At 33.8% G+C, this 22,505-nt stretch overlaps 1 protein-coding gene across 1 annotated transcript; it reads right to left on the reverse strand.

The window, feature by feature from the left end:
* Positions 1 to 5,899: 5,899 nt before the first annotated feature.
* On the reverse strand, positions 5,900 to 22,359 carry LOC123561089 (tetraspanin-9-like). The gene is made up of 9 exons (XM_053516541.1): positions 22,209 to 22,359; positions 17,698 to 17,772; positions 12,920 to 13,040; positions 12,254 to 12,399; positions 11,702 to 11,776; positions 11,444 to 11,548; positions 9,526 to 9,726; positions 6,889 to 6,975; positions 5,900 to 6,563 (listed from the first exon to the last, which is right to left on the reverse strand). The coding sequence occupies exons 2-9, from the start codon at positions 17,755 to 17,757 to the stop codon at positions 6,498 to 6,500; spliced, it is 861 nt and encodes a 286-aa protein (XP_053372516.1). The 5' UTR covers positions 17,758 to 17,772; positions 22,209 to 22,359; the 3' UTR covers positions 5,900 to 6,497.
* Between the last annotated feature and the right edge of the window lie 146 nt (positions 22,360 to 22,505).

Here is a 22,505-nt window from a genome sequence, read left to right on the forward strand (position 1 = left end):
ATTGCGTAAACCTGTAACACAGAAGCCCATAAGAATTAGAGAAAACGTTTACCAGCAATACCGATAAAACATTTACTAAAGTTAGTTTGCATGTAAGAGAAACGTCTAAACAATTTGAATTCGCTTACCTGTTCTTTTTCTTATTTATAGTCCTATTTAAAAATGTTTCTATTTAATTTTTTTCCTCAACACATGCTTATTAGTTTCATTTTCCTTGTGTTTCTTTAATATTGTGAATATTATGGAACCGAATAGGCAAATAAATTTTCAACTCTCAGCCATAGCACATTATACCCGACAATCGATATTTACCTCATATAATATTGATGATGAAAAAACGTGACACCTTTTACCATGTTTTAATCGTTAAATTTTTGCCCTCACATGCAGGCTCTTAAACCACAATAAATGTTGACACTGACTTTTACTCGCTTGATCGGCTACCTGATTTTCTGTTTTTATATGATAGAAGTTTTATTACTGAAAGCAATTTTACTTTGGAAACAAAATTAAACATATTTGTTATCTGTACAAAATTTTGATTGTTCAACAGTTACTGAATTTAAAAGTAATATTAAAAACTTGTAGAACTTAGGATATGGACTGTTTGAAATCAAGGAATACAGCCAATTTGTATACAGCATAATCTTCTGGAGAATTCACTGATAAAAACATTCATATAGTATTTCAAATGGAGAATTCCTAAAGAATTCGTTATGGTCCACTATTTGTCTCAAGTGCGTTAAGTATGATGCTTTCAGAGTCTTGGCTGTAATTGTTCACAAACCAGTATCTAGTTGTAAGATGTTATGATGATGAAACAAAGAACTAGACTGTACTTCAAACGTTTTGTAATTTTAAATCGGAATTGACAGTTGTGTATTAGATGTCATGTTTTCCATTGTTAGATAGTAACTTAACTTGTTAAGCGTGGGTAGTAGACGGAAGTCCCCACGCAAAATGAATGCAACAGTTTCTTTCCAGCCGAGCCCACGGCAGACGTCATATTTACCTCCCCAGCATCCAGTCTAGGCCCAGTCTACTGGAAACAGTACCAATTTAAGTAAATCACCCAGCACTGAACACTAGTCGGGATATCAGCCGCGTCCGGGAATCGAACCTGGACCGTTGGCATTGTAGTCCAACCTGCTGTTCACTGCGCCGCTGACTCCCATGCAAGTATACATATTTCCATTATTTCTTTTGAATGTACATGTATTGTAAAATACTTTTATACGCATTCTCTCTGTAAGTAGTTGTAACCAAAACGAAATTTCAAGGCAGTTGTAGCATTGGTAAACACAAGGGTATGAGGATGAGGTTGTTTATGAAAGTGCTTGTACAGAGTTGCAGGGGTGGTTTATGGAAGTAATTGGAAGTGACGGGTTGCCAGTTCTAAACGTATCATCACATATCACAAAAGCGTAATTGTTGTGACACCGTTTCTTTCCTGTTATAACGGAAGATATTAGTTCATCTATCTTTTATGTCGCAATTGATTTATATTTTGTCTTCAGTTATTGCCTGTTTCAACCATGCTTATAAGTTTGTATTTATATCTCATGTTAGATTAATTACTTACCTGATATGACTTAGGAACCTGCAGTTAGGTGTAACTTATTAGATATACAGTAGATAAGGAACTTGAAACTTTACTCCACGTTCAAACTCAAATTTGACAAAAGTTTCTACAGTTTTTTTTCTTTCGGCGCGCGCGCTTGATCTAATCTGCAAAGGTAAACACATTCTCATGTTTCAACCATTCTCGTCGTAACCGGCAATCATAATTTACCTCAAACAAAATTTATTGTAAATATGTGTTCCCTTATATCATGCTTAATTGGTATCGTATCTAACTGGGGTTTTTTTTCTTGAATTTCAAAATGTTGTTGCTGTTGCAATACAAATGATATTGATGACAATTCTATTGCAGTACCAGTAATATTGCGGAAATGGCGATTGCAACACCAGTTATATTGAGGCAAGGGCTATTGCCATACTAAAATCTTGCGTAAAGAGAAACTGCAATGGAAGTGATATTGGTGAAAGAACTACAGAAATACCAGTAATATTGCGGAAAGGGATATTACAATACAAGTATATTGCGGATATAGTTGCTGCCATACCATAATATTGGGATAAGGGCTACTGCGAAACCATAATATTGAAGAAAGAGCTATGCAATACAACTGATACTACAGAACTACTATTGCATTACCAGTAATATTGCGGAAGAACTGTTGCAATACCACTGATATTGATAAAAAAGCTATTGCAGTACCATTAACTTTGCAGAAAGGACTATTGCAATATAAGTGCTATTGATGAAAGGACTGTTGCGGGAAAGCCTATCGCGATTACCAATAACTTTATCATGCAATACTAGTGATACTGCGGAAATGACTATTGTAATACTAGGGATATTGCAGGGATGACTACAGTAATCACTAGTGATATTTCGGAGATGACTATTGTAAACCTAGTGATATTGCCCCGTAATTTAATGATAATATTTTACTTGTTACGCACAGTTTCAGGTTTAAAAGCAAGTAACGGATGAATGGTTTGCTTTGTCGGATACTTGTACAAAGAGTCAATCTAAATGGATGTAGTTAGTAATAATTATAAAAAAGGATACACTATCCTGTGCTAGGGGGCCTACGTGACTACCGGTCGTAAACAGTCTTAATGATATATTTGCTTGACTGCGTTCTACAGTTCTGAAATATTTCTGATCCTCATTGAACAATCGATTTCATTTCAAGTGGGATAACTACCTTTAGTATTTTAAGCGTTCATTCTCTATTTAACTCCCTCAGTTTAAACAGATTTACTGCAAGTTTTTAAAGTTTAGAAACGCGGAAAATACTATATCTTTATACCTTATTTATATCATCTTTGGTTAGTTTTTTATGCACAATTTCATGAAATCAGAAATGTTTTACACAAGCTGCTCTTGAATTTTCTGCTGTTTGGTATAAAATGTAAACAATAGCTAACAATTTATTGCTAACAGCTAAATGTTTCAATACTGACTACCAATCATGTAAATTCTGGTTTGGTTTGGTGTTTTCAAGAAATTTGTTTACCTGATATAATGAGAAGGGCCTGGGACTTAGAATTTTGTAACGAAATGGCGCACCATATTTTCTAAATTGCGACAGTCGTTTCGGTTGTCCATTTCTGCTTACTGTTTATTATCTGCCATTATTTATTTCTTACTAAAGTAAGTATACATTCGGATTATAATTAACCCTACATATTGGTTTAGCTACTAGTATGGGGTGATCTTTATTAAGTTGGGTTTTGATTCTGTTCCACTTTGGATGGGATACTATGCACACCGACTTATTAATTATGAACAGATTTTGATCAGTATCATGTATATTAAGTAGTAGGTATAAGATATTACAGTAAGTAGAAGGCAATATGCAGTCGTACATTGAGTTCCGTAGCTTGGAGTATTAGTTATTGTGCGTTAAAAATATTTCCTTCATGCTACCAAAGTGCACGAATGGATGTGGTGTTGTCTGCTGTATTTTTCTGTAAGTTACAGGCCTCCCTCGAGTGTTATTTTATCCCGAACCTGATTCAATATTATAATGACTGTGTATCTTCACAGTTCCACGAAACTTTGATATTCTATCGTTCGTTATAAATGTTCCAACATAAATAGCGTACATACAGAGCTAGCTAAAAGTGATATTCATGCTTTTAAAGAAATATGGTTAAGTCACAAAAACAGCAAGCCCACACAATAAAAATTATTCTCCGTCACATAGAAAAGCATACTAACCCATAGTTGGAATTTTGTTTATAAAAAAAAAACATGTCGTCAAGAAATGACGACAATAAAGGAAGATAAGGAACACCGGTAAGGAGCAAGGCTGTATAATGTTTGCGCAAGCTACTATATTATTCAACAGTCAGAAAATCGAAGTGCAAATCAATAGAACATTAGAATCTTTTAACGTCTTGTGTCAAAGTGATGTAATGGTCATACCCAAGTCAATGTCCAGGGAAAAGTGCAGGTAAGGAAAGTAAAAAGTAAAAAACAGCCATACTGTTGCAATTGTATCCACCACCCCTCCTTTGGAATCATTTTAGTCGATTATTTTATACGCCTCCGGATGGACAATGCCGCTTCACCGATCACAAGGAAATAGTTGTTGTCTGAAAGTGTCATACTTACGCTAAGATAGAAAAGTTATCAGGAGCAGCTGTTTTGTACAAAATACTACAAGTTAATCGAAATTCTATAGAAAACGGCAATCACTCATCAAACTTTACAGAAGTGTTTACATTAATGGCAAGGAATTGCACTAAACAAGTGTTTGTGACTGATAGAGTACATGTGTGTCCTCGCGTCACACTTGTTGTTTCCAGCTAAACGTGAAAAGATAAGATAAATATCTATAAAAAAAAGTTTACAGATTACATTCACCCGTTAACTTTTAATTCAGTGAGGAAGAAATCAAAGACACAAAAATAATTGATTTCTTTGTAACTCTTTTCTTCGACAATTTAGAGAAAATTTGTGATACACTGTTTTAGTTGATGGCACTGCCACAAAGCACTCACAATTTCGGCTCATTGAAAATACTTATGAGAGAGTTAAATATCTTTGAAGCTAAAAATAGAGTTTTACATATTTTGTTATCTCATCTGAATTTTGATGCAAATAGTATGCTGGTAAAGCTTATTATTTCTCCTTCATTTTGGTATCCTACACATCATGTTTATGCTTTGGAAATGATGAAGAAAACAATGTAAAAGTAAGGAACCTGTATCCTTAAATATTTCCCCAGCACGGACTGATTTGATTGTTGCCCCCTGTTCTGCTTCGCCGAGCCTTTAATGGCGTTTCTGTAGTTACTCTGGCTTTTGCAAATTCAATGAGTGCATTCGGTTACAGTTCCATTGATTTTGGCTTATACATTTTTATGAGATATTGTGTTTTCAGCTGGGTGGGTGGGTGGTGAAAGTAGGGGTAGGGCGGAGGGTAAAAAGTTCCGCGCAATAAACGACACTGAGAGGTGGTGTTCTCCGTTTTCTCTTCACGCATATTCATGTCTGCTCTTAACTTCTTTAATGCCCTTATTGCATTCAGTTGTGTTTATGTATGCATGTTCCCAGTCTGTGTTTACATGTACCACTATTTTCATGCAGAGTGCTCTGTGAGTGGCTGCGTTCTTTGAAAGCCGGATACCTTGCACTTGGATATTGTGTTTACAACTTATGATGAAAAAAACAAATGCTGTCTTAAACAGAACAGAATCTTGGTATTTCTAGTTTCTGTTTACACGATGTCTGTCCATTGACGGATGACTATTTTACCTTGACATCTCTAACAATGTACCTACATTCGGACCTTATTTTTACCTCGAATGTCCGCTGTTCTTACCGCAGACAGCATTTTACACAAAACACTACTTTATGCAACAGCTCTCATTATGTCAGGCCTTTACTAATTATATAACAATAAGAAAGATGTATTGATAATGTCAAAAATAATAAATCAGTTAAACAATGATTTGTCATATTATCTCAAAACAATGCTTCTCCTGGTCGGTAAAGCAAATAACACGTAACATATTCTTAAGAAAATGCACAATGATTCACAATTGTCTGCTTTCCAGCAGACAGAACAGAGTTAAATTAGCAATCTTTCAATTTCCTCCGAAATAAGTTTCCATTTACACATACAATTTACACACACGTTTATATGCCGCTTTTGGGTTTTGGTTTTGGTAAGGTTAGTTCTGTGCATTTGGCTATTTCTGTTTGATCCTTGCCCTTGCTTGTTTGTTGTTTTGTTTGTTTGGGGGGGGGGCGCGGGGGCAGGGGTTGTTTGGGTGGGGGGTATTGTTTTTTTTAACTTACAATGACAAAATACAGCTTTAAGCCTTTTTGTTCATATATTAAAAACCAACGGTTATTCAAAAGAATTTCACAAGTTCCTATTTCCACAAATTGCGTACATAAAAAGAAATGTCATTTCCGCAACATGGACATACGACACATAATATACTACAAATGAATTTATACTGTTTCAACAAAATATAAATACTTTTAGGGACATTTCCTTTAAAAACATAATCAATTGCAAAAAGCAGCCAAATTATGGATGAACACTAGTATTGTTTAACAGATTATATCTAGTGCAATATCTTTTACATTTTACTGTATTTTTAGATCACAGAGAGTGCCTATGATCATTAAGAATATTTGATGGATACCTTTACCGGTTTTAAAAATGTTGTAACAATGAATGAAATACAATTGCCACCCCATTAAGTGAAACATTGAGATCTTTGACGTAGAAAAGACTTGTTTGTTTTAAATGTAGCAAGATGTAAGATTCGTATAATACAAGCAATAACTGACAAACAGGAACAATGAATAACTGTCAGGCTCAGCCTCGATTATAATTTACAACATATTAGTACTTTTAATAAGCAGCATTCAATGTGATTTCCCATATCAAAGTTTTCACTTTACACAAGGCCACCACTGATCCCACGATCTTTGTACACAAGGCAGGCGAAAATGATCAACACGATCTGCAAAAAATAATGGCAACAAAGAAATTGATAACAACCAATTCTGATAAAATTGCTTTAGATGTGATTATTTCAACATGTGCATATTTGACTACAGTGCAATTGGAATTTTTAATTGTTTATTATTTACTAATCCGCTTTCTAATGAATTGCATTATCTCATGTTTGCCTGCAAAGAAAGTCAGTATTAACTAACACTTTAGATCGATTCACTCGTTACTTATTACTTTGTGTGTGTTACATCATTACTTTGTGTGCCTTACATTCGCTTTGAATGTCAAACAGTCATTAGTTACATTGCATCTTATGTTATAACTTATCATACCTGAGCAAGCAAGCAAAACCCTACGACTGTGTAGTAATAGCTCGTTTGGTCTTCAACAACCCTTGTCCAAACAGCGTCAATACAACTCTAAAAGATTGATAACAAATTAAATCACGGTCCTTAATATGGTGATCAGATTTACAGGGTCTTGTATTAACCTTTTTGGGGCGTGAAGGGTGTTGCATTTTATTTGTTCTCACCTGTCACGAACAATCAAACAAAGTCTGCTATAACTGTGCTCGGTTGCGACCTATGCTTTGATATACTAGGCATTTTATACACGTCTAGTCATGACTGAAATCTAGTGTTAGATAAATAGCCAATGTTTCTTATAAACGGACAAAAACTTCGACTGAAACAGAGTAAGTCTGCATGAACTTTTCATATTTTTTCTTTGGAAATTGCTGCTTGGCCTTTCTATTTTGTAGTTTATCTATAGCTTTTGGCTTTTGTTTCCAAGTAAGTGATATTGATATGCGCGTAAGGTAAGTTTGCAATTTATAATATTAAGCCTCTACCTTAATTAAATCTATCTTGTTTTGCGCATGTTAAATAGGAGTGTAGACGACGCATATGGCCTGATGGTCACATCTACACAATTTAGGTCATATGGTGACTTTTAAACGTTTGAAGGTCTGAACACCTACATGCCTTCGTGTACTTGCGGACACTTGAATGGTTTTTCATACAAAAATAGATTTTAAACGCCTCATCAAAACATGGCAAAATTTCTCAAGATATTGTAATATTTACTACTACTATATGCCCGCTTTGGAATTACGGACTGTGATGACGCTTGCGTCTTTCTGTCTCTGTCTGCCTGTCTATCTGTCTGTCCGTCATATTTCGTGTCCGCAGTATAAGTTAATAACTATTCAAGATATTGACATTAAACTTGGCATAAAGGCAAGCTGCGATGAGATAATGTGCGATCGCATGTACCGGGCTAGTAGCTCAATGGTCAAGATCGTAAATACAGAACCGGAAGATCAAACTTGTCTGTCATATCTCGTGTACGGCGCATATCGTAATAACACTTAATCTACTGACTTCGAATGTAAGAAAATAATGATGCGACAGTGTGCAGCGTGCATATTCTGTTCAGTAAGGCAAAGGTTAAGGACACAAATTGAGCTCAAGGCTAAAATGTATCTGTCATATTTTGTGCGCAATGCATAATTTAATAACTATTTATGGAGTTGACTTTGAATTTTGCATGTAGGTAGGATGGAATAAGATAATCCGTACTTAATTAATCAGTGCAATAAGTGTCAACGTTATGGTCACCAGCTAAGGTCAAGTGACAAATCAGTCTGTCCTATTTTGTGTCCGGAACATAACCATTCAATGTATTTGCTTCAAATTTGATAAATACGTAAGTTGTGGTCAGCAGATGTACAAAGCGTATGAACTTGGTCGGTAGGTAAAAGGACAAGGTCACGACAAGGTCAAATCTGACCGTCATATTTCGTGCACAGGGTATAATTTAATAACAATTCAAGGTATTAATTCCATAATTGGTATATAGGTAGGTGGCGAATGATACCAAAGCGCGTGAATTTGGTCAATAGATCAGAAATCAAGGTCATAGGTTGAGGTCGAATGTGAAATCTTTCCTTGGTATTTTGTGTCTGGGGAACAACCTCAAAAGTATTCAATGTATTGACTTTAAAGCTCGAGTATACGTTTGTGGTAATGATACGATCTGTAGAGAGCAACAATATACACTGTTCCCATCCCTATTTTTGTCGGTGTTCCTGCGAATTAAAATACAGAATAGGATCTTCAAATCCATGAGCTAGCGATTCAAATTTAATTCGATTCTATTCTGTCGTTCATTTCACACGAAAAAAAATCATTTCTGATATTTACATTATATGTCCTTTCATTTGTAAACAAGATTGTATTATAAAGTTCACAAATTTTGTTGCATTTAACATTAAATCAGCCTTCCGGCCATTCTGTTCACCAGACGGAACTGCGACGTCATCTAAGGGACGGTGGCCCTGACTATACGCGGACGCCGTCAAAACAGCGGCCCGTTATCTCTATGCGCACCTTTCATTTTGCTGTTCATGCGAAATGAACGTCATAATTTGCAATGGAAAATAATGGGGCGAATGTAAATATTCTTACTACACATTTACATCCAACAAACGCGCACCAAAAGCTTTTCCTTTAAAATAATAAATAAAATGAAAAACTGTCCATAGACCTTATAACTACAAAACGATACAGGTAACTCAATGTAATAAAACGTATCAAACATCATAAGTCATAACCAGACTTACAGCTTGCTGTAGCCCCCTGCACCTTAAAGTATTATCTATATGTTTACAGTATCCTCTGGAACCCTGTCACAAAATTGTGGTATTTCTTTAATCATTACATTTGTAGCAATACTCCATTGGCCTTACAAAAAGGCTATAAAGTTTAAACGTTTTTGTCTAAAACATTGTGCTAAAAACAGATAATTGGTACGATATACTGCTGAACATGGTTTTTTCTATCTAACTCAACATCTCTGGCCCGTCAGAGGAACACTTATAGTTGAGGAGTAATTACAATCTTTCAAACAACATATAACCTGTAGGGTCTAAATTTAACAAACAGGCAAAGAGAACATATATTACAAACCTTGTCATAGTTGCTCATAGAGGTAATGTTGGCAATCTGTTTGGTGTTATCTCCTGCACAGTTTGCAACACCTGCGGTGTCGCTCGGGAGTGTTTTGCAGCAGGCAGTCGGAGTAATAACATCCACACCATCTCCAGCAGCCGATTTCCAGCTTCCTTTGCCATTAAAATCAGTGTACATGTCTGGTCCACAACATTGGAACTGCCGTCAGAATTGCATATTATAAAAGTCACGTTGAACTTTTTCAGTTATTATTAGAAAATAAATAAGACAAACGTAGTTGCACAATACTTATACCTGGTTCGGTGAATTCAGGAAATACAGAAGGAGATAGTCACAGAATATGGTTTATATGTTGTCTACGCTCAAGTACGTAAACACTATCTCCAGCATAAACGTGGAATATAGTTCCAACGCGTTCGAACGCCTGCGTAGCTTACTCGCAATTTGTAGCTTTAACATTTTCAGTTGCGTTCAGAAGTTTATTTGTAAAACCGTAGAATTTGCATAGCCATAAAAGACCTCTCATTAACGATACTTATTTATTTTAATTTAATTAATATTGCATGCTTCATCCAGTACGAGAATCATTAACGTTCTTCTCGAAACAGCATTTGAGCCTCGCCATGAGAAAACCAACATAGTGGCTTTGTGACCAGCCTGCGCATCCGCGCAGTCTTGTCAGGATCCATGCTGTTCGCTTTCAAAGACTATTGCAATTAGAGAAACTGTTAGCGAACAGCATGGATCCTGACCAGACTGCACGGATGCTTAGGCTGGTCAGGATCCATGCTGGTCGCAAAGCCACTATGTTGGTTTTCTCATGGCGCGGCTCATTTATTGTTTTGGAATATAGGCCTAGTCTCATTCCTAAACTTACATACCAACATTACTGTACTGCAATGTAAATATTTGAAAAAGAAACATTTCTCAAACAAACCGAGTTCATTAACTGTTTGATTGGTTGCATTCTATGCTTCCATGTGATCTAAAAATGTCAATTATCTTCACAACAGCCACGCAAATGCTTTTTTTTTTCACCTTTCTACTTTTTATTAGGCTCATACATACGATGAACAGCAAAGCATCACAGTAAAGAAAAACATTTCAAACAATATAAATAGCGGTAGCATATGTATGTTTAGTGCAGCGATAATATTAGAAAACTGCACTTTATAATTATTTGTTACTTTATAATTATTTGTTACATGGATCATAAATGTATGTATTGTTTCTGAAGACAATATAGATTATTTACCATCGCAATATAAAATTAAAATTTATTTGTTTAATTTTGCAGCTTTCCAAAGGCTTTACGGCTTCCTTCAAGTTGATTATTAATGAAAACTAACTTTACTCAGTTCCAAAAGAAAGTGTGCACTTTTTAAGTTTAAATATTTCAAAAAATTCCCCGACGTTTTTGTTTCATTTTTTCATACACTAACTCTCAGGTATAACTCAAAATCTAAAATGCACACCAATTTGTTTACGAACTGATTTAAATTTTGGTACCAAACATTATAAGTTTTCATGAAAATAACCGAGAAAAAATAACAGAAAACTAAGTGCACACTTTCTTTTGGAACTGAGTGTAGTATTACGGAACACCGGATTATCTTCTGTTTAAATTATTTCTAAGATTATGATTCATGCAACCAAGAACATTCTTTCAAAAGTTCAGTGCATCACAAATTTACCATTACAATGATTTATGTAACCAAGGACATTCATTCAAAACTAATTTGATGGGGGTTTTTTTGTTTCTTCAATTGTGTATGAGTTATCGTTTTAATTCTATTTGAGAGGTTTTAATGGAATAATAAACCTTCTTGCATTATACCGTTTAAAATATGTGTCTTTGCTACTCCGGCTAAAAATTTAAGCCTCTTACGCCTTTTAGTTCTAAACGATACCTTACCTCTTGCATTGCCCAATTCCAGGCTAGAGAGTTGACTGTCGATCCTTTCAAACCTTGATACTCGTCCAGGGAATCCTTCATCACTGGTCTTATTCTCTTCTTTATCTGGCAATAAGCATATAGAAAGTGACGGCGTATACATGACAATAATAAGCGAGACATACTAGAGGTATAAGGAGTTGCTCTTTTACGTTTCGTGTAAAACAATGTTATTATAATGTGAATATGTTTTACGGCGTAATTTGAAATATAACATACCTCGTTCGGGAAAGCAAAAGCTATAATGATCACTATGACCTGGGCCAGTAGTATCACGATAAGGATTATTGCATACTGAAAGATGAACATAAAGAATATTAAAATTGAATGCGTTTTAATTCATCAATATTTCTGGAATTTGACAATTGCTATTATAACGGATATTGAAAAACGTTATATCTTGAAAAATTATTAAATCATGCATGTTAATTATTTTATCCAACGTAATCTGAATGAAAAACGGAATGATTTATGTTTAGACGCATAGGAAAGTATGACTTACACTTAAGAGAGCACTGCGTGAGAAAACGAATTAAATGATAGCATAAAAATGCATCCTGGTTTCTTTTCTTTTATTTTGGGATTTAAGATAATACTGGAGTGCATGATGATCATATTGTGTAGATGAGTATTTTAGTATAAACACTTGGCACACTCCACAAGTCAAGAAAAAAAATGTCTTTACATGAAATACTACAAACCTTGCAAGACTGAAATCAACATCATTTAAAGACAGGCAAACGATTGCATGAATATAAAACAAGAACTTACCACCAGCATAATTGTAGAAAAGTTACAACATGCTCCGCAACAACCAACAAATGAGAGTCCTAGGAGAACCAGTCCTAGAACTATCATCACTGTGGCAATATCGCTCACAACACTGCCGAGTTCAAATTTATCAGTGTCTATATTGGCTGCAACGAAAACAGCATTTAAACACGATGAAAATGATGTATAGTGCTACTTTCAAATTTAATGTTACTTTATAACTCATTTTTGCTTATATATGATATTTTGCTGGGTTTTTTTTCTCCAAAATTGGTCTGTAATGTACAGTATTTTTTCTCACTAAATATTTCAAAAATTTATAATTAATTTATTGATAACTGGAAATTGCAATTGTATTTGTCTTCAGGAAGGATTTGAATTAAGAGGCTTTAACATTTTGTCTTTGGTTCAAAGCCATATATAGTCCATGACAGTGGTTATATGATTGATGAAGGGAATAGTTTGCATGTTAAATCTTTTTCTGGAGATGAACGCAGTGTAAGGAAAAAAACACCATCATACAGTTACACTTATCAAAAACAAAACAACTGAACCATTATGTGAAACACTTTGTAAAACATGTTTGCCCGGGAGAAGAATGATGTCGTAGAATGCCACAAGGATACAAAGTATACCTTTGTCTGCAATAAAACTACATATACTTACTGCTATAGATCTTGTCGGCGGCACTAGAAATTGAATCCAGGACGGTCTTAATCGTTGGTCGGATCCATTCATGTGCAAATCTCAAAATAAATCCACCGATAATCAGCGCAAGCGAAACCAGCTGCAATAATGAAAATAACGATCATGTTATATTTCAACCGAAATTTTACATTGAATGCAAAAGTATACTAGTACGTGCACGTATATTCAATTCAATTCTTTATTTCTCTCATTTCATGATACACATGATAATAATGAGGCAAATAAAATATCGACATGTAATATCAATGAGGCTAAATATCATACATTTAACATTGTTAAACAAAAGGAGATGTTTCTTGCAATAGAGACCAATTAACCAAAACAAAATTATCACACTTCATATATTAAAAAAAAATACATTTTATTTATTTATTTCATTTATTTCATTTCAGTCTCTTCCATTTACAAACATCAAATATATACAAATAAATAAACATCACAGCATTAAAAACACATGTAAATGGCCATTCAATTTTAGAATTATAAGAGACATACCCGTATAAAATAGTAGAAATAACGATACATACATTAAAAGTAACCAGATTACTAAACAAGTACAGATTTATATGTATAAGCAAGTGTGTGCTTGTATGTTGTGAGTGCTTCAGTGTGTGTCTGTGTGTATGTGTTACCAGTTGACTTAAAACATACTGGTGTGCGTATGTGTGTAACCAGATTACTTAGAAACATACAGATATGTGTATATGTATGTATGTATGTGTGTCTGCATTTGTCTGTGTGGTTCATATTAATTTAATGAAAATAATGCCTGACAAAAAGTATTTATATATAACAGCTTTCATTTATCACTTTATTGATAACATCACTCAAATATTTCAATAATTTCCTTAATTAACATGTATAGATATACAAGTACACCTGCAGTATGGCGGACAACGTGTTTTCGAAGATAAGAACTTAAACCAATCGCTTTTAGCAAATGGTAGACAAAATAAAGTAAGAGTTGTAGAAAGCAAAGAAAAACTACACCCTCTCCCATCCTACCTCTAAAAATATTTGGTTTATAATCTGCCATCTGCTTAACGGAAGTAATATAGATCAGGCAGAGGTACTACACTAAAAGAAAACTGGTTTTAGATTGACACGGATTTGCAAAAGACTGAGATTAAAATCGAAAGATTTACTACAACTAAATGACATTAAAGTAAGTTAAACATGATTACTATAGGAATGCACCATCCATATTGGCCTCAGTGGTTTCCAAGCGCAGCCCGTAACTTTCTTTGATAACGTTTATAACATGGCCCAAACGTAAGATATTTTTCCTCGAAAAAAAAAAGATAAAACCTATAACAGAAAAACGGCGATTTTTATTTCTTTCATATGAATGCTCTATTTTTTCGAAAAAAAAAATTGTTTTCAAATAAGATTTTCAGCACTTTCTTTTTTTAAGGGCTGGCTATTGATAAATAGCCTACACACCTTTTCTTTTTATATTTTACGTTTCTGATATCCATATTTACCTACTATACATACATAACCCTAGTATACAAAACAAAAAAAATGACATTTTTAAAGTGTTCCAGAAAAATTGAAATTCGTTATAACTGTGTGTGGTGTAACTCTATTTGATAAAAATATGGACCTTAACAACCTTATTGTCCTAAACACATGAAAACGTACGTAACGGATGATAAAGTATACTGAAAAAAAAAAGACTGTAAGATTCCAAAATTAATACATTAAAGTGAAAACCCTCTAGTATATATGTTTATAATTATAACCTATAATACAAATGAAAATGGAAGAACAACTTCAAACTGGTTTTTATTTTATTTCCAACTAGTTTCGGCTTTCAGTGCCTTCATCAGGGGTATAATGTTTACAACCAATATCGTTGATGACGTCATGTAGAACATGACGTCATAACAACGACGTCAAAATGTATGCAACAGCTTGGCGTAATTTAACATTCAAAAACATTATACATATAATACAGAAATGCACAATGTAAAGGATCTATGAAGATACATTATTTTCAGAGAAAATGCAGATAGCAAATAACATTAAAAGTCTGGAAAAAACTTGAACATTTATAATGATTATTACTGTATTTTATATATCAAAAGTAGTCTATAGAATGTAGGGATAATACACGTTTTTTTGTGTATTAACGTCTGCAGAAGCCCGCGGGATTGTTTTTGACCGAGACCGAAGGTCGAGGTCACAAACATATCCCAAGGGCTTCAGCAGACGTTTATACACAAAACAAACGTGTATTGTCCCTATTCTTGCATAAAAAAATATTTCACGACGATTTATGTATTGTTTTCATATGTGATGACTCGACGATTCCGGTACATTTTTTATTTACCATTCCTGTTGTTCTTGGAAACGGCAAACATGTTTTAAATATCCGTATCCAGGGCCCGGAAATAAACAACACTATCAAAAGCACATCCTGAAGGTTTTTAAGCGATTTTTTATCTCTCATTATTACAAACATAAAATTACCAATAATTGTTCATATCATTTCACAATTTGGTGGACTCGATCACAATTTCAAGAATAATAACTTTGCATTCGAGTTATATTGAGTACGGACACGCAGTTGGAGTACGGATGAGTAGGAATGTAGTGTCAAGTTTCCAAGCTGTTTATACAAATTCTTCGAGAAATTAGATAAAAACATACCGACTGATACTTAACAAAATCATAAATATAATACCTAAAAACGAACAATAGCATAAGTTACACGCGATACTTATTTATTCACAGTTATTTACAATAACTGAACAGATTTGTAAAGGGAGTGAACTCTAAGAGAAGCTAGTGCGTACATTGATGGGGGCAGTACGTTTGGGATTGGAAACAGATACAGCTAAACATAATGTGGATTACATTGTATCTATAATGCTACAAGAAGAGGTTGTTAAGGAAGAAACAAGACGCAGATGTCAAATATCAGTGTGCGCAAAAATACATACATATATCCCTGGCAAAGCATTTCAAAAATAAAAATCATGTATTAACAGCACGTGAATCGCCTTGTTTGCACACGATTTTTCTCCCGTTAATACATGGGCGGATCTAGTGAAAAAAGTAGTTTTTATGCAAGAATTGACTGATTATACAGAAAAAATGTAAGAAATTTAAAACATAAAGATTAAAAATCTTAAATTAATTATTAGTACAAATATTTTGAGTTCATTCCATTTGGGTAAACTGTGTCTAACTCATGCCTCCGTAGACGTTTCCAATCACCATTTATGTGTTCTATGGGCATGAATAAAAAGTCATCGTGTGAAGGTTGGAATTAAAATGTTCAGAAACATTAGTTAAAGATTCGGGATAATGGTTTATATCAAAACGATAACTATTCATGCGTTTAGAGCACATCTGGTTGGACTGTCCAACATATTGAAAATTACACCTTTTACATGTGATAACATAAATTACATTTTTGGAACTACATGAAAGACTCTTTCTAATTCTGTAGTTGCAGAAGATGTAAAAATTTTAGATTCATTTATAGTTGAATAATGTGAGCAGCGAGCTCTATTACATTTAGAAATTTGACCATATCTACTTGGTCTTGTAAAAAGAAGAATGAACCAGAATATCATTTAAACTAGTAGGTCTCTTGTAAGCAATTATAACCAGAAATTCAAAAAGATGGTTTCTTTAGCCTCCTTTGTTAGAAAAAAGCAAACATAATACTAGTATTTTGAAGGTTAAAAAATCTAAAGTTCGGATATAATCTTAAAATAAAAGTTATATTGATGATTAAAAACAGTATACAGTCTTACAATAAAGGTGATACTAAAGGTAATATAAAGGTTGACAAAATCTGATACATTTTAAAAGGGAGAGGTGATATTAAAGGCTCATAACGCCTTTGTCTACAATGTGGCTGCCACATTTTTATTATGGCCATGACTTATATCTTTTCCTTTTCAAATCCTATTTTCGATAACTGTTTTCTCAAATTTTTGATAAAAAATTTAATATTAACTAACGTACTGGAAAATATTAATGAATCCATAATTCATGATTACCTCCCTTTATTGCTTTACCTTTATAAGTTCATGTGTAATATTGAAAGCAATGATTTTCTAATCATTTAATTGTGCATTTAATCTAAATGAGCAGTTGCTTTATTGGCTTCTAACATAAAAGCCTTATAGAACTTTAGGTGTTAAAATGAGTCCACGTGATATCAAAGGCCCGTAGTCACTTCCAGTGTAAACCTGTGGAAGAGATTTTGATCAAGAAAAACTATTATCAAAAACTTTATTAAAGTTTGATGAAGTAGGCCTCAATCCTGTTTTGCTTTATGTTTTCATTGACTATGTATAAGAACTGATGATATCACAATACAAAAACTCCTGTTAAAAAGAGCCAAAACAAATGGTTCAGGAGGTTTTTTAAAATGGTAGAGAACAGAGAGCAGAAACTTCAAATCGGAAGAAATCTCGGCAAAGACAAAATGCTTGTCTAGTCCTTCTTCTCGACCTAGCACGGTTGCGCATTATCTTTCTCAGAATGTTTATCATAGAAACTTACTATAGAAATAGAAATGCTAGGTGGGTTAAAAATTGTCTTTGTTTATATTTGCTTAATTTACAAAAAAAGAAGAACGTCAAGTAACTTTGACAGTGAAACAGACATCTTTGACAAAAATTTCTGTTTTCAAAACTTTTGATGTGAAACTTTGAATTTCACAACGGGCCTTATTTGGATTGAAGGATTATAAAAATGGGATAAAATCTTACAATAAAGATGATATTGAGAACAACAAGCACTATCCTTCCTGCAAATGTCAGTAATCCCATCCTGAATGTTCCAACCTGCAATTGCAAACACAATAATTTCAAACTTGCATTCTGGGTAAACTTTTTGACGTTAATCCGGGTATCAGATTTGATAATTTTCACTGAGTGGCCAGTGAGTTTATCAGGATATAATTCACCGTTATATTTCGATAAACCACCGAAAAACATAAAATAATCACAAATATAGCTATAGTTAGTAAATTTATTGACAAGACTTTACAGTTAAATGGCAAGGAATGCCTGACAATGAGTTTATTTTATATGAAAGCCGTCCTCAAGTATTTTATAATGCTGAAAGAATTTTTTGAAACTGGACCAATGTTGAAAACGATATGGCAGTTTAGAATTTTTAAAAAATGGCGAATTATGGAGGCAGCCATTTTAGTGTGTTTATGACGTTATTTACACACTGCTGAAATCTTTATCTATTTAGCAAATAACCTTTTAAAAAGATTAATTTCATATCTTTTTTGAGTGTAAAAACATGGTAATTTCTGAAAGTAATAAGAAAATAAACATCTAGCGTCTTTGTCAACAAATCTTAGTATATTCAGCTTTTCACTCTTAATCATTGTAAGACTAGTAAATGACCCAAGTAAATATATATGTATTCTGTTTGCATCATTTCAATGCTTAATTATTTTTGTATGTACTTTTATAATCTGTATCTCTATTCTTTTTTGTTCCAATGTTGTTAAGTAGAAAATTCAAATTTAACTGTTTGAAACAGTCAAAGCTACAAATATATTGCACTGTTAAATTTCAGACCACTGAAAAGTATGAAATAGATCTATATTGCAACTACAAACAATTCTGCAAATTATCTGAAGTATAGAAAAATTACAAATTCTGAATCTACCTAATATTATTCCTTCACATCTATACTCTAAAACAATGATTTTATTCAGCTACAACTATTTTTGGATACACTATTTTTTAAGAAATAATTTTTCGAAGTCTAAACGAATAAAAGACTAGGGAATTAATACATCGAAAATTTTATTGCTACAAGACAAAAAATATGACAAAAACAAAAAAAAATATTTAAAGATGCGTTTCATTTGAATGAACGAAGCATGCAATACAAAATAAACTTTAAAATTATAATAACAAAAATGCCCTTTAGTATATATACCGAATAGAAACGGATGCCGAACCGATCCCGTCTTTTTTCTTTTGTTTCTTTTTTTTGTGTATTTTTAAAGAATTGCTTTCAAGGGTTTTTTTTTTCTTTGATTACGTCAAAGATCAGAATCTCCGGACGAAAACCTCATAGGTCGCCTTTTTGCCTAATCTAATTTCGGCTTCGTTCGGTATCGACGTTTCTTGCATACCAGACGGGGATTTCCGGTATTTTTACCGGTGCTGGAAAAATCCATCTTACACCCCGGGGTGTAAGATGACTCTCGTGCTTTAAATGACGTATTACGAACTACATATATGTAGAAGATTTATGTAGTTATTTATATTTTATTTCGAAAAACGGAATAAAAATCCAATACCTTGACAGTTCCTCTTTGTTCTTGATAGTATATTTCTCGATTCAAAACACGTTATTTTATCAAAAATTCATAACGTTACGCTGGAACTGATAAAACAAAACCGGAGCTAAACATTGTTATTTGTCTTTGAAACGTCATGACGACTTTCCTGTTTACGGACGTTGATTTCCCGCGCTTTGTTTAAATACGCTGCTACAAGAAATAGTTCTAAAAAGAAAGCCGTTCGACTGATTTTATTTTTATCATTATATCTTGATATCGGTATGCAAGAAAAAGATTCTATCACTGGTTGTAGGTGCAGATGGGAATATGGTAGGAACCTCGTTACCGCCTAAACAGTTACCCTCGAGGCCGGAAATTCCCATCTGCACCTATAACCAGTGAAAGAATCTTATAATATGTAGAGATAGTACCTAAATTTTTCAAATCATAGGTTTGAAGTTAAAAAGCTTTGAAATGAAGAGAAATGTCCATATTTTTCTCAAAAACAGAAATATAGACAATATTTTAACCAGAAGTGCGGAGTTATGAGCATTTAATATTTTCATGATAACGAAAATTTTGTGATCAAGGAAATGTAACTCTTTTTGAACACGGAGAGCATAAACATCAAAGGGACATAATATAGTCAATATTTTCTAATTGGGTGCATTTGATTTAACATTCAACTTTGATCTAGATTGCTAAATACTGATCCATGATACTGTGTGCTAAATATTTAGAACATCTGGAGCAGTCTATTAACAGCAAAACTATGCTTTAGGCAGACACTCTACCACTTCCCTATAACAGCAGTAGCTAATAGCTATGCAGTTTAATTGCTGGATTACATTGCGTGAACTGGAACAATAATCGGTAAACTCCGGATTATCGGCGTATTCACTTTGTTACCTAACGGCAATTTTTGTGTAAAGAAAAAGTATAATCTAATGCTGCCAACGTCATAATTGGTCAAATCTGCCCAAATTTCTCTGACGTGTTGTTCAGAGTATGAACTTACTAACTGGCAGTACCAGTGAAATATTACTTACACTGAATCTTTTATATTTGCCCTTTTTGCAGCTGCCGAACGGCAAAGACGATGAGATTTGTCCAAATATAAGTAATTATTTTACCAGTTTTGAGAGGATTTCCATTGACGGGAAATTACAGTTACAAACTAAATACCTTTCTGCAACACATGGAGTCATTAGCAGTCACTGTCAATCAGTATTATGACTGAGATCGACTGTCATTCATTCATTTCAAAGTTTCATAGACAGAGTCCGTTGTTTACATTTTTAGCTCGACTATTCGAAGAATAGTCTAGCTATTCTACTCACCCTGGCGTCGGCGTCGGCGTCGGCGTCGGCGTCGGCGTCGGCGTCACACCTTGGTTAAGTTTTTGCATGCAAGTACATACAGCCATCAATTAAAGGCATATAGCTTTGAAACTTATTTTTTCTTTTTCTAGGTCAATTACCAACCTCTCTGGGTCAAGTCCCATAACTCTGACATGTATTTTGAGCAAATTATGCCCCCTTTTGGACTTAGAAAATTTTGGTTAAAGTTTTACATGCAAGTTACTATCTCCAAAACTAATGCAATATTGATTTGAAACTTCACATGTGTCTTCGGGGTTATAAAACTAGTTGATAGCAGCAAGTCCCATAACTCTGACTTTCATTTTGGCCAAATTATGTCCCCTTTTGGACTTAGAAAATTCTAGTTAAAGTTTTGCGTGCAAGTACATACAGCTATTTCTAAAAGGCATATAGATTTGAAACTTATTTTTTCTTTTTCTAGATCAATTACCAACCTCACTGGGTCAAGGCCCATAACTCTGACATGTATTTTGAGCAAATTATGCCCCCTTTTAGACTTAGAAAATTTTGGTTAAAGTTTTACATGCAAGTTACTATCTCCAAAACTAATGCAGATATTGATTTGAAACTTCACATGTGTCTTCGGGGTTATAAATCTAGTTGATAGCAGCAAGTCCCGTAACTCTGACCTTCATTTTGGCCAAATTATGCCCCCTTTTGGACTTAGAAAATTCTGGTTAAAGTTTTGCGTGCAAGTACATACAGCTTTTTCTAAAAGGCATATAGATTTGAAACTTATTTTTTCTTTTTCTAGATCAATTACCAACCTCACTGGGTCAAGTCCCATAACTCTGACATGTTTTTTGAGCAAATTATGCCCCCTTTTAGACTTAGAAAATTTTGGTTAAAGTTTTACATGCAAGTTATTATCTCCAAACTAATGCAGATATTGATTTGAAACTTCACATGTGCCTTCGGGGTTATAAAACTAGTTGATAGCAGCAAGACCCATAACTCTGACCTTCATTTTGGCCAAATTATGTCCCCTTTTGGACTTTGCAAATTCTAGTTAAAGTTTTGCGTGCAAGTACATACAGCTATTACTAAAAGGCATATAGATTTGAAACTTATTTTTTCTTTTTCTAGATCAATTACCAACCTCACTGGGTCAAGACCCATAACTCTGACATGTATTTTGAGCAAATTATGCCCCCTTTTAGACTTAGAAAATTCTGGTTAAAGTTTTACATGCAAGTTTCTATCTCCAAAACTAATACAGATATTGAATTGAAACTTCACATGTGCCTTCGGGGTTATAAAACTAGTTGATAGCAGCAAGTCCCATAACTGATATGCATTTTGGTCAAATTATTCCCCCTTTTGAACTTAAAACTCTTTTGATATTTAACCTTTTTGGGTAATATTTTCCTGCTTCTGGGACAATATTTCGAATAGTCGAGCTTGGCTGTCTTACGGACAGCTCTTGTTATCGTAACCGGTGCACTTGTAAAAATCACTTTAGTTTGAAAAATCAAAGTATGCGAAGAGCTATGGTACGGTCTCTATAATATGTTGCGTGAGTTTTCTACTAAATAAAGACGGACAAATTTTAATAATTTGAGAACGTACAAAAATAAAAGCCTACCGTTTTCTTTCTTGAAAAATATTAAATCCAATGTTTGCTATTAATAAAAAATATAGCGTGTGTTCAAATTTGGCTGATGTATTGCGTATGTATATGATATAGGTAATCAAAGATATCAACCATTGTCTTCAATAGTCGGTCTATCCCAGAGTCATAATTAAATCGATGATTGTAAGATAGATAGGAATATTTGTGAACAAATGATCAGTTTTTGAAGTTTTTTCCGTAATTTGATATATCTTTTTTGTCTTTGCGTCACGACGTTCTTTATTTGGTGGGTTCTTTTAGGCGATATTT

The sequence above is a fragment of the Mercenaria mercenaria genome, chromosome 10 (genome assembly GCF_021730395.1).
Source record: "Mercenaria mercenaria strain notata chromosome 10, MADL_Memer_1, whole genome shotgun sequence".
In the NCBI taxonomy this organism is placed as follows: domain Eukaryota; kingdom Metazoa; phylum Mollusca; class Bivalvia; order Venerida; family Veneridae; genus Mercenaria; species Mercenaria mercenaria.